General features: G+C 35.7%; 2 protein-coding genes across 2 annotated transcripts in view; both read left to right on the top strand.

Annotated features, from left to right (window-relative positions):
• PCSK2 (proprotein convertase subtilisin/kexin type 2) overlaps positions 1–6731 on the top strand; it is a 99388-nt gene extending 92657 nt beyond the window's left edge. Inside the window, exons 11-12 of the mRNA XM_072409590.1 lie at positions 823–1050; positions 3454–6731. Coding sequence (XP_072265691.1) covers positions 823–1050; positions 3454–3940 — 715 coding nt within the window. The 3' untranslated portion in view covers positions 3941–6731. The remainder of the gene's footprint in view (positions 1–822; positions 1051–3453) is intronic.
• OTOR (otoraplin) overlaps positions 1–12023 on the top strand; it is a 291057-nt gene that overhangs the window by 236721 nt on the left and 42313 nt on the right. The window lies entirely within an intron of this gene.

The raw sequence follows: 12023 nt of genomic DNA, 5'->3' as shown, positions 1-12023 counted from the left end.
TGTTATGGCCATATATTGTGGATTTGCAGTATTATCAATTGTGGTTACCAAGAGCTAGGATGTGGATGTCCTGGGAAAAAAATGTGCAGGAGTCAGGAGGCAAAGATTTACAGGAATTGGAAAACTGGGCTGGAAGCTAATAGACAATAGCTACTACAAAGGGAAGGGGATGAAAACGACAGAAAACATATGCCATAAAAAAAAGCTGAGAGAGGAAAGGGTGGGGAGGAATTATAGGTACAATGTAGAGGGAGAACAAGATCCACACTACCACTTGTCTGCTGAGGCAGTGGAGTCAGAGGGTGATTTTAATGGGAGAAGGTTGTGAGTGGGGGTTAGTTTGTTGCAAACAAATCTGTCATTCCAAAGATTGCAACAAAAAAAGAAAATATTCAGAGCTGGAGTGAAAAAGTTAGAAGAAGTAGGGTTCTTGATGAAATAGACGAGAGAGTTTGTAAAGAGAACTTGGATTGGAAGAAAGAAGCAGGACAGACAGAAGGTGCATCAATAAAGAAAAGAAAATCTGTTCATGATACTGTAATTCTTCTATTTTTTAGTACGACTAATTTTTTATTTGGATTTACTGTAATATGCTGTCAAAGTTATGCATAAAATGTTTGTATACTATCGTGTATAGCAAACTAAACAAATTATTTGTAAAAAAAAAAAAAGAAAAAAAGAAAAGGAAAGTGATTTGCTCTGATTTAGCTCTCTGTAGTCAGGTTTTTTATGCAACAAAAAATGCACCATGTGCAAATTGAAATATATATATACTATTAATTCATAGTTTCAGTATTGTAATATCATTTTGTCTTGCAATAGTCCAGGTCTCACTTGGAGGGACTTGCAACACCTAACAGTGCTAACATCCAAAAGGAACCAACTACATGATGAAGTACATAAGTGGCGTAGAAACGGTGTTGGTTTGGAGTTTAATCACTTGTTCGGCTATGGCGTGCTGGATGCTGGCTCGATGGTTAAAATGGCACGAGAATGGAAAACTGTTCCAGAAAGATTTCATTGCATTGGTGGATCAATACAGGAGCCAAGGTACGTTTTTTAAAAATAGAGAAATGAAGTGGAAAATTTCAAAAAATGCAATAAACTAAATATTCCAATCCTAATAAAATACCCTATTAATGTATTTAAAGATTAACTTTATTTAGAACATTCCCCTAAATTGCTCTTTTAACGTTGAACAGAATCCAAAGGAAAACCTCCCCAGTTGAGTCACAGGTAGGAATAAAAACTAGGAAGTTCTCACATTTTCACACTAGAAATCAATTTATTTTCTCTATTCTGGAAGAGCTAGGGTGAAAATTAGACATTAGGAGTTGATAACTGGCAATGCACAGGAGAGTTGTTTAAAAGCTAAATAGTAGACAGCATTTCATGTATTCATTGCCAATCATTGCTTTAAAGCTCACTCCCGCCTCTCCAATACCGAAGCTGCGTATTCTGATTTCACAGCACACTGTCAGATTCTCACTGTGTGCATTACAACCTGAAGCACGTCAGATAGAACCCACAAAAATTTCTGGCTAATGGACATCCAACATTATCAAGCCCTCTCCTCCTTAGCATTTCTGTGCCCGGTCTGCACCTTTTATTCATTTGATTTGAGTCCAATGGCACAGCATCATATATGGTTAGTATCTTCCATGGTTTATTCCATGGTTTTATGAGGTTTTCAGGAACCTATGCGAAGCTCCACAAGCTACCCCTCACCAGCCATTATCAGCCTGCATTGCACAAAGCTGCACAAAGACCAAGTAATGACGTCACTGAGTCTAAAATAGGCTACATAATGAAAATGCTTTTTTTTACAATTTTCATTAGTATGTTGATGAGCAGGGCAAATGAACAATCAAGAAAGGCAAATAAATACCAATTAAAGTTCAGCATAAAGCATTTTAATTTACTTGTAATTTCATATGTTTTCAAATGTAAACCATTCCAATTGTTCCATTCCTTTTCTACAATAATTAGTTTTAATAATACTAAACCCCTAATTAAAAGTCAACTTAAAATGTGCTCAAACATATAACAGGAATACATGATTAAATACTTCTTGATTCATATCCCTTATCACATACCATCCATTTTTTTGTCTGATGGAGTGACTAAAAATAGGTTATGGTCAAAATGTTGAAACCATAGTGATGTTTAAGCTTTTGATATTTAAGCTTGTACCTGCATTATTTTCAGGCAAAGTAAAACAAACCAGCAGTCTCTAAGGAATTGCATTGCAATTTCCATTAAGATTTGATTCAGTCATACTATGGATAATTGTTTTCTTCCTCCTCATAGACTTGCAGAGCATAGTCTATATATAGCCTCTTGAATATCCTCCGTGGTGCACCTTAGCAGCCCTGTCAATTAGTGCAAAGAAGCTGGGTAGCGTTTGTCGTCTGCAGCAATTGTTGCGAGGCAGCTCCATTAATATTTAAAATGTTTTATTATACTATTGCCAGGATTACAAGAAGCAAAAACGGCATTGTGAAAATGAAAAATTATGCTTATACCCATACAATATGTAGCTTGTAATTATGTATTAAGTACCTATTCTTTTATTATAATCCTTCACAGAAAAAATAAAAGGAAACATGTATACATTGTTATGTCAAGCTAAAAACGTCTACTGATACATTCATTCTTCTTCCAACCAGACATGAAGAATAATAAAATCTACAATAATGAACATATTGCCTTGCCTATGCATACTAAAGTATCTACATAATCTAAACAAGCATTAAACGCATAAAAAACCCTCACTTTACCTCTGTATCTGAAGGCATTGTGGAGGAATTTATTGTCAGAGTTATTATTTGAGATACTCCAAAGTGAGCTTTTTTACCCTCCCCAACCCCCAGCCATCTGACAGGTGGGCCGCGGCTCTGGCCGGTGCATCCACAAGCAGGTTCAGGAGAAGGACCCTGCTTGGGGGGGCCCACCGATTAGAGCTGCAGACCACATCTCCCATACTGATTGTAGGCTCAGGGTGGTGGGCGGGTTTTGTCTCTGAACACAATCCGCCCAATCTCCTATCGCAGACTCAGACCTGCGATGGGAGAGTGGGCAGGTTCTGGCATTATGACATCACTCTATGACATCACTCCTCATTGAGTGACACACAGCTCCCCACGCATGCGTAGTCTGGAGTCCGTGCATTTAGTGGTCCGTGAGCTGCAAAAGGTTGGGGACCACTGTTGTAAAGTAAACACACAGCAGTTGTTTCTAAGTTGCTTGTTTCTAGCTGGTACTGGAAAAGTCATTTTTATCTAGTGTTCTGTTAAACTTTGGAGTACCCCCAGAGTTTTCTGTTGTCTTTACTTTAAAACTTTAATACTTTTAGTTAAATTCTGTGCTTCTAGTAAATTTCTAGTTTTCTATAGAACTTGCTAAAACTACTTCACAGACCTAATATGAAATTGTATAATGTGTTTTTTTCAGGAAAATACCTTCTGATGGAAAGCTGGTGCTTACACTTACAACAGATGCTTGTCAAGGAAAGGAAAATTTTGTTCGATATCTTGAACATGTCCAAGCAGTTATAACTGTGAATTCTACTAGGCGCGGAGACTTGAACATCAATATGACATCCCCAATGGGAACAAAATCCATCCTACTGAGTCGCCGTCCAAGGGATGATGACTCTAAAGTGGGTTTTGATAAATGGCCATTCATGACAACTCACACTTGGGGAGAAGACCCAAGAGGAACTTGGGTTCTTGAAATTGGTTTTGTTGGAAGTATGCCAGAAAAAGGTGTATTGAAAGAATGGACCCTTATGCTACATGGAACTCAAAGTGCCCCCTACATAGACCAAATAGTTAGAGATTACCAGTCAAAACTGGCTATGTCCAAGAAAGAGGAGCTGGAAGAAGAACTGGATGAAGCTGTGGAAAGAAGTTTGAAAAGTCTATTAAACAAGAACTAGCACCGTATTGCATGTTTATCTTATATTTTCCTTTTCAGAATTTTCAGCATATCTTTCTAACACCTAAATTTCTGTATAGGATACAACAGCCTCTTGGTACCATATGTTCTAAATATTTATAGTCATCTGTTCCTTTGTTTGGAATCAAATAAATATATAAATATATATATATCTATTTTTACAGTGTTACCCCCAATACATACAATGAAATTTAACATTAAGTCCACAATCATGTTCTGTTTCTAATTTTGTATAGAATCTTCTAACTTTTTTTGGAACAAATGCAAATCTAATGTTTGGAGGTAAAGTTTAGGTAGCATAATGAGTTATTACCATTCAATTTCAGGACAAAAAATTGAGACTGTAAAAATCTTAGCACTACAGAGGTAGCTTTTGGTTTTATTAGTTAAGGTGCCCAATAAGGTAATTTTGGGGGTAAACTGGTGTCAGAAAGGGTTGATTGAAGGTCAAGATCATTTGTAAAGGATTTTAGGCTAAGTGTTTAGGTAAAAGTTATCAATTTGGTTTTAAGGGTAAAGCAATAGGTTACACATTATGATTAAGTTTAGACCTAATTTTGTTGGGTTTAAAGTTTGGATAAGAGTAACATTGAAATAATACGTCTGGCTTAAATATTTAGAAATATGTTGAGGGTTACGTGCTATAATATAAGTTTTATATTTCAGGTGAAGATAAATTCAAGTATGTCGGTCAGGTTTACTAATATTGCTAAGCTCCAGGTCAGGGCATTTAGGTACACAATTTACAAAGTAGAATTTTTTTTAGGCATGTAACCGCATTAGCAAGGACCAAAGGTATTGGGTTCTATTTGCCAAAACCAATGCACTGCAAAATTCCTAATCCCAAACGGCAAAAGTTATTAAGAAATTCAAAATGTACAATTACAGAAATACTTTCATGAACTTTTAATTTATTATAATTTGAAACAAAAAAAAATTTATAAATCTTATCTTATCTTACAATCCTAGTTGAAAGCAATTTTCATAAATCACCTCAAAGCCCTTTCATTTTGTGATTAAAAAAAAATTAAAAAATCCTAAAACTCATTCTACACTTTTAAAAAATGCATGAGCTCCCGCTTAGTGAAATACCCAATTTCATTACACACAAAACCCCAGGAAGATACCAAACCTGCAATGTACCGTATCCCTATATTTTGGAATGAATGAGCCTACACAAATATAGGGGCACAGGAAGAGGAAAAAAATCTAGAAAAAAGTTATGAATCTTCCAATGAATGTCAAGTTATATCCTATTACCCTAATTCCTAACTTGCAATACTTGGCATGTAAGGGTTAGGAATCTATGTGAAAAGAAGGAATTTCAAAGAAGTTAAAAAAAATATTTGGTGAAAACAAAAGATTACGAACAGTAGTTTTCTAGAGCAATGTTTCTCAACTAGGGTTCCTCCAGAGGTTGCTAGGGGTTCCTTAAGCAATGAGCAGTTTGGGTCTATCAGGTCAATTTACTGACACCAATGATCTTTTTAGCTATCTGTAAGGGTGACATTCTTCATGCTGGCCAGCCATGCAGGAGGCATTCCTCCTACTTACCACCATATTGTGGATATAGCAATTATAACGGGTTCCTTGAAGATCAAAAGTTATTTTAAGGGTTCCCTTATATTAAAAGGTCGAGAAACACTGATCTAGACTGTCAAACTAAAGTATCAGATATTTCTTGAAGTTCTCATTAACCTTGTTAGCTCTTGGCCATCTATGAGGATACTCATGTTCTCTGTGCCATTGTTTGCTGGCCTATTTCAGGAGTAATTTTAACCCTTGCCTTTATTCAATTGCAATACTCATGTTTACATGATATGCCTGTTTTTTAATTTGCTTAAATTTAACTGGAGGTTGCAAGGGGGTAGTACTGGGTGAAAAATTGCCCCCTTGGTAAATGCAGTCTCTTTTTCTCCCTGGAGTGCAAATGATATCTTTGGTTAATCAGCCCCTAATTTTCCCCCAATCCCCCACACACAAACAAGCACACACTTTCTCTCCTTTCTTCTGTCTGTTATATAATAAGTCTTTTGTAACCCTAAAACAACTTGTATAGTATTTTAACTATATTTATTTTAAGAAAATTGGATGAAATTCTGTTTATTATTTAAAAAGTAATATTTGATAAATTATTTTCTTCATGGTAAAAAGTTTTTTTTTAATGCCCGCATCAACTGCCAAATGTGCAATAAAATATCAGAAGATGTAAGAAAATATTGATTTTCTAAGAATGTGCCAGAAAAAAATATGAAGATATTAAAACTCAATATTTTTTTCATTTTGTACTGAATTATTATTAAAAATGGTTTCATGTTTACCATTTGGTTAGATTCTGCAAATATTGAATATTATATTGGAACATTTATGCAGGGTATTTTTATTTTTTGGGGAATTTCCTTCATATGTACTCAGATGTATTATGCCATATAGCATTCAGAGAATAAAGCCTAAAATGTATTTTATTTGGGAAATGATTAAAAACCAAAGGAATATATGTAAATGAGTGTATGTAAATGAAGGCAACACAAACACACACACAAAAATACAGGCACATAGTATAGTGTGCTGTACACATGTGTCACGTGTGCATGTGTATGTGCTAATGATACAAAAAAGTAATATTTTTAAAGTCATCACTTTCTGTAAAAAAATTCTTTGGTCTTTATTCCACCTCTGTGAAAACTTCAGATGGCCATGTATATTCATTTGCATTCTTGTAATCATGCATTTCTATGTTAAAATGCATTAAATGTCTTATATAGCAGCAATTTTTAAAAATGTTTGTTTATATTTTTTAGAATACTACTTTTCTAAAAGTTATATATGACAAAAGTGTTATGTTTGCCCTTAATGTTGCTGACCTACAGAAAAATAGTTAAAATTATCTTCAGACAATATTTGTTTCATTTACTTAAAACATCATTTGCGATGTCAAACAATTCACAAAATCATTTGTGTTTATTTTTGAAATGCGAACTAATCATATACTATTACAGCAATCAAAACATTATATATGTATATGTTACTAGTTTTGTTATGGAAATCATTAGAGGAATTAAAAAAGAGATCTCTACAGAGAGAAATATGAAGGGTTCTTTTAATACTTATTACAAATTAGAAATATTTTTTTTATATATTATCCTTTTCTGCTGCATGTGACAGATTGCCTTCAAAGGTTTTAAAGGAAAATGTAATATATTTAAGCATACCAGTCCTTAGATGTGGTGACTGTATTTGTTTTCTTTTTTTAATCTAAAAATACATCAGAAGTTATCCCTGGGTGACAATCAGGGCTCCCTCCATTGTTATAGTGTAGAAGTGGACATCATAGCCACTTATGGAAAAGAAGTAAGTTACAGTATATTCAGAATTGCCTGATAAAAAACAGAAAAAAAGAAAACTAAAGGTACCTCTTCTAAGGACCAGTAATATCAGTATAGAGTTTGATATGTGCCCTGGATTTTATGGTTTTATTTTGTTCTTTGTCATAGACCACTTAAGTCATAGACCATTTAGAAAAGATCCGATCAAATAAAGAGTCACTTTCAGACATTCTACATTTTCTAATATTATTCTTACAATTCTTTAACAACTAGCTGAACAGTATTTTCTAATGTGTTTTGATTTTTCATATTTGCCTAATTGAACACATTTGTACAGCAGAATTGTTTTTCTTGTTTCTATTGCAAAAAACATTCTGTAGAATTGACTTCTCATTTGTGTAGGATAGCAATTATCTGCATTGTTGGCTGTCAAGTAAAATAAAATAAGAAGAATCATAATGCAAGTGAAGCTTAGTATAAATCTTCGTAAAGCTGGCTGCTGGGAATGAATAAACTCCAATGCACATGCATAGGGAGTTTGACATTCTGGGCTGGCCAATCACAATGGCTGAAGCCCAGACGTGGACCAGGTGAAGATGTTGGCGCTGGGAATTAGGTAGGGGAGGTGATTTAGGTTCTGCTTTTACAGAAAAATACAGAATATTCCTTTGATTACAGAAAGTGTGTTGCTGCAGTTAGGGGGGCTGAGTGGTATTGATATTGTCCCTGACGTTGACACATCATCTAATGAACCTGTACTCAATAATGTGCAAGGCACCCAAAACAAGGAGTTTCTCTAAACAGCTTCAATGAACTGAACGCTAAGCTAAACCACAAATTCTTATAGCAATCATGTTGTAAAGTTAATACAGCAGTGTACAGAAGCAGTGAAAGATAGAATATCTGTTTCATGGGCCAAATGCTTGAACACTGCAGCTAGTGACTCTAAAATACTCCAAATTCATCAGTCGGGAGGGTTAATCAGATGTGACCATGTGACACCCAGTAGGATGTCCATGTGACACCTAAGTAGGATGAACACTTGATACCAAACTATTTCCCAGCATCCCAGCATTACAGTAGAAACCATGGGCCTTTATTAAAGCTGTCCAAGGCTGGAGAAGATCAGTGAACCTGGGTGATACAGCAAACTGGGAATGGATTTCTTAAAAGTAGTTGATAGTAAATGTTTTCAATCCTGGATTGGATCCATTCCAGGTTTACTGGATCACACAGGTTCACTGATGAAAGTGTATCCTCTCTAGCCTTGGAGAGGTTTAATTATTCAGTTCCCATGTGTCTACATAAGAAGGTGGGATTGGAAGTCACAGCAAGTAGATGGTGAGCAATTGTAAGAACTCTATTAACAGGAAGCAAAAAGAGTTGAGAGGTTTTGTAACTTCACATAGCTACACAGTGGGTTTCTTGAAACATTTCGTTCTGAGGGTGATACCTACAATTTGCATTAATCAGCACAATTGTTTTACAAATTTGCTTTTTACGTTTAGTTTGCATTTATTAAGGCAACCAATTATATCAGTACCCTCAGCTCACAATATAATAATCTTTTATTCCTCACCATTGTAAAGAATGCTATAGCATTACAGATAGCAAAAAAGATTGTTGACCTCTGGAAGAACCCTTGTTTAGAAATTAAATATCATCATTATAGGAGAAAAGAGTAATGAGGGAAGAGCAGAAAATGTAAACACTTACTTTAATTAGATAAATATGGAAGATTTTGACACGTTACTTGTTAATCTGGTAGATAAAAAGGCAAATACCCACAGAAACAAAGAAGTTCCATCAAGTCTGCCCCCTTTTAAATTTTTTGTTGGTTTGTCTCTCTCTTTTTGTATAATTATAGGTCTGTGTCCCAAGCATGTTTCAACTCACTTATTGTTGATTGACAAAACTTTTTATGAGAACCATTTCACTACAAATAGTAATATAATCACCGGATGACTTTGATCTTTAATGAATTTTCTTTCAGCAATCACATCCAAATGTAGGAAGATTCAGTAGGCACTTCTGATTAAGTAAAAAATACATGAAAATTGAGCTTAAGGCTTGGTTTGGATGCCATGTCTTTATAAACACACTCACCAGTAGTGAGTGGTTTAGAACAAATAGCAGTTAGTTTCTTCATATTAGTGTGGCAATGCTGAATTTTAAAGGGATGTATAAGATGGAACAGCTTGGTAACAGAAGAAAATTCTAATATGAATCTCTTAGGACAGGACTAGGCTTTCCCTGACGTTGACACATCATTACTTGGTGAACACTGATCTGGCATAAGCAGGAGAGTAGTACAGACATTTCAGAGCACAGTGTCTACACCTTTAAAATCTAGGTCAGCAATGGCTGCTTACTTTATGAATTTAGGAGGAGAACATCTTAACCATGGCACTATATTTGTGATCAGCTATGGCACTAGCCATTAAAACCTACATTTTTAGTTGAAGATCTGACACCTTGAGTCCCTTTTTGTCTTGCTTCCTATGGGATGCTGTTATTGTCACTTGGTCAGTCCCAAAGAAAAGTAAGAGAAAAACTACTGGGAAAAGCAGTGAATCAATCTCGTAATCTGGAAATGGTATCTTTAGTGAAGCCCTGTATACCAGCGATGTACCCTTTATTGTGTAACCACTACAATTATCGTATCAATGCTTAACAGAAGTAGATCTACCGTTTAAAGAAAGAGTATAGGTATGTTTAATGATTGGAGAAGATAGACTATCATGGGAGAATCTGAGTGATCTAGCCAACGTGGCATGAACTTTCCAGTATTGAAAACCTTTGCTGGACCAGGTTTGCTGGATAACTCAGATTCTCCCATAATAGTCTATCTTCTCCAGTTTTGGAAAGCTTTGATAAATTGGACCTAGTGTGTATTATTACATTGGGGAACAGTTTTAAACAAATTTTTTGTTGACTTCAATTTTTAAGTTTATTTACACTAAAATAGGTATGCTCATTCTGAAAGTGCAGTTAGTTTTCTGCTATCATGTCTGTTTTTTTCTGTACCGCTTAAAATATTGCGATTACTGTAGGTTGTGCGCTGCTTTACGTAGTGAATAGGCAAAATGTATTTTTTTACTTACACACGTATTTCCTTTCTTTCAGATCATGTCTGGCTCTGCTGTTTCTCCTCGTAAGTGCCTATACAACCCTGATTCGTTTTTTTTTATCTGTGGCAGTTTTACCATTCCCAGTCAAAGGGGGAACATCAGCACATTTGTAGAGCAAGCCATTTGTAGAGCAAGCCATATTTCAAAGTTAAACTTGGTGATCAAGATAAATCCTGGGCCCTTCATAAGGTGTGCAAACAGTGTGTTGAGGGTTTACGGATGTGGACAAAGGTAACATGTGATAAGATGCTTTTTTGTATACCTATGGTTTGGCGAGAACCAGAAGATTATTTCAGTGACTGGTACTTTTGCATAGTGAAAACTTCAGGATATAACAATAAAAATAAAAATAACATAGAGTATCCTAGTCTACCATCGGCTATACGCCCAGTGGCTCATTCAGATGAAATCCCAGTGCTGGTTTTCGTTACACTACCCTCTCTTGAAGAACATGATTATAGTGATGAACTAGGAGATAACAATGATGAAGAGTTTGAAACTGAAGAGGATTCTGTTTGTAAGAGATTTGATCAGCATTAGTTAAGTGATTTGGCATGTGATTTGAGACTATCGAAGAAGGCTTCAGAACTCCTAGCATCAAAACTGCATGGGAAAAACTTACTTGAAAAAGGAACAAAGGTATCGTACATTCGAACCAGAAAAATTGCATTTCTGTTGTACTTTAGAATTGATAGTGGCTTTGTGTATTGCCATAACATACCGGGTTTAGTGAAGGAATCGGAAATTCCAATTTATACCTTAACTGAACTGTGACTATTCATCGATAGCTCAGAGCGGAGCTTAAAGTGTGTCTTCCCTCACAATGGCAATATATTTGGGTCAGTCCCAAATGGCCATTCAGTTTCTCTTTGAGAGAATCATTGAGTTGTTGCAATATCACCAACATTATTGGGTCATCTGTGTTGACCTTGTATGCTTCCTTGGTATGTTTCCTTCTTGATCATCAAAGCGGATACACCAAGTATCCCTGTTATCTGTGCATGTGGGACAACAGAGCTCGTGAGAGGCATTGGGTGGAAAGGAATTGGCCTCCAAGATCTGCCCTAAAACCAGGTGATTCAAACATCCTACATGAGCCACTTGTTGATAGAAAGAATATTATATTCCCGCCTCTGCACATGAAACTGGGTCTGATGAAATTCATTAATGAATTGAAGTTCATTAAAGCTTTGCCAACTGAAGGAGACTGTTTCAAGTACCTCATTTTGGCACTTCCTACCCTGTCATTTGAAAAAATAAAGGCTGGTGTGTTTGATGGTCCACAGATTCGGCAGCTCATCAATAAACATTTCATCAGGACAATGTCAGAAGTCGAAAAGAATGCTTGGTTATCATTCAAAGCCATTGTCAGGGACTTTCTTGTAAACACACCAGCAAATAATTACACAGAAATTGTCCAGAAACTCTTGGAGAGCTACAAAATGCTTGGCTGCAATATGAGCATCAAAATGCATTTTCTGCATAGCCCTCTTTCTAACTTCCCTTGGTGCAGTCAGTGATGAGCAAGATGAATGATTTCACCAAGATTTGAAAGTCATGGTAGGAAAGTATCAGGGTAGATAGGATGTACATATGATGGCATCCG

The sequence above is a fragment of the Pyxicephalus adspersus genome, chromosome 4 (genome assembly GCF_032062135.1).
Source record: "Pyxicephalus adspersus chromosome 4, UCB_Pads_2.0, whole genome shotgun sequence".
Taxonomy (NCBI): Eukaryota; Metazoa; Chordata; class Amphibia; order Anura; family Pyxicephalidae; genus Pyxicephalus; species Pyxicephalus adspersus.
Note: the sequence above shows the minus strand (reverse complement) of the source record. Positions and strands in the feature narration are given on the sequence as shown.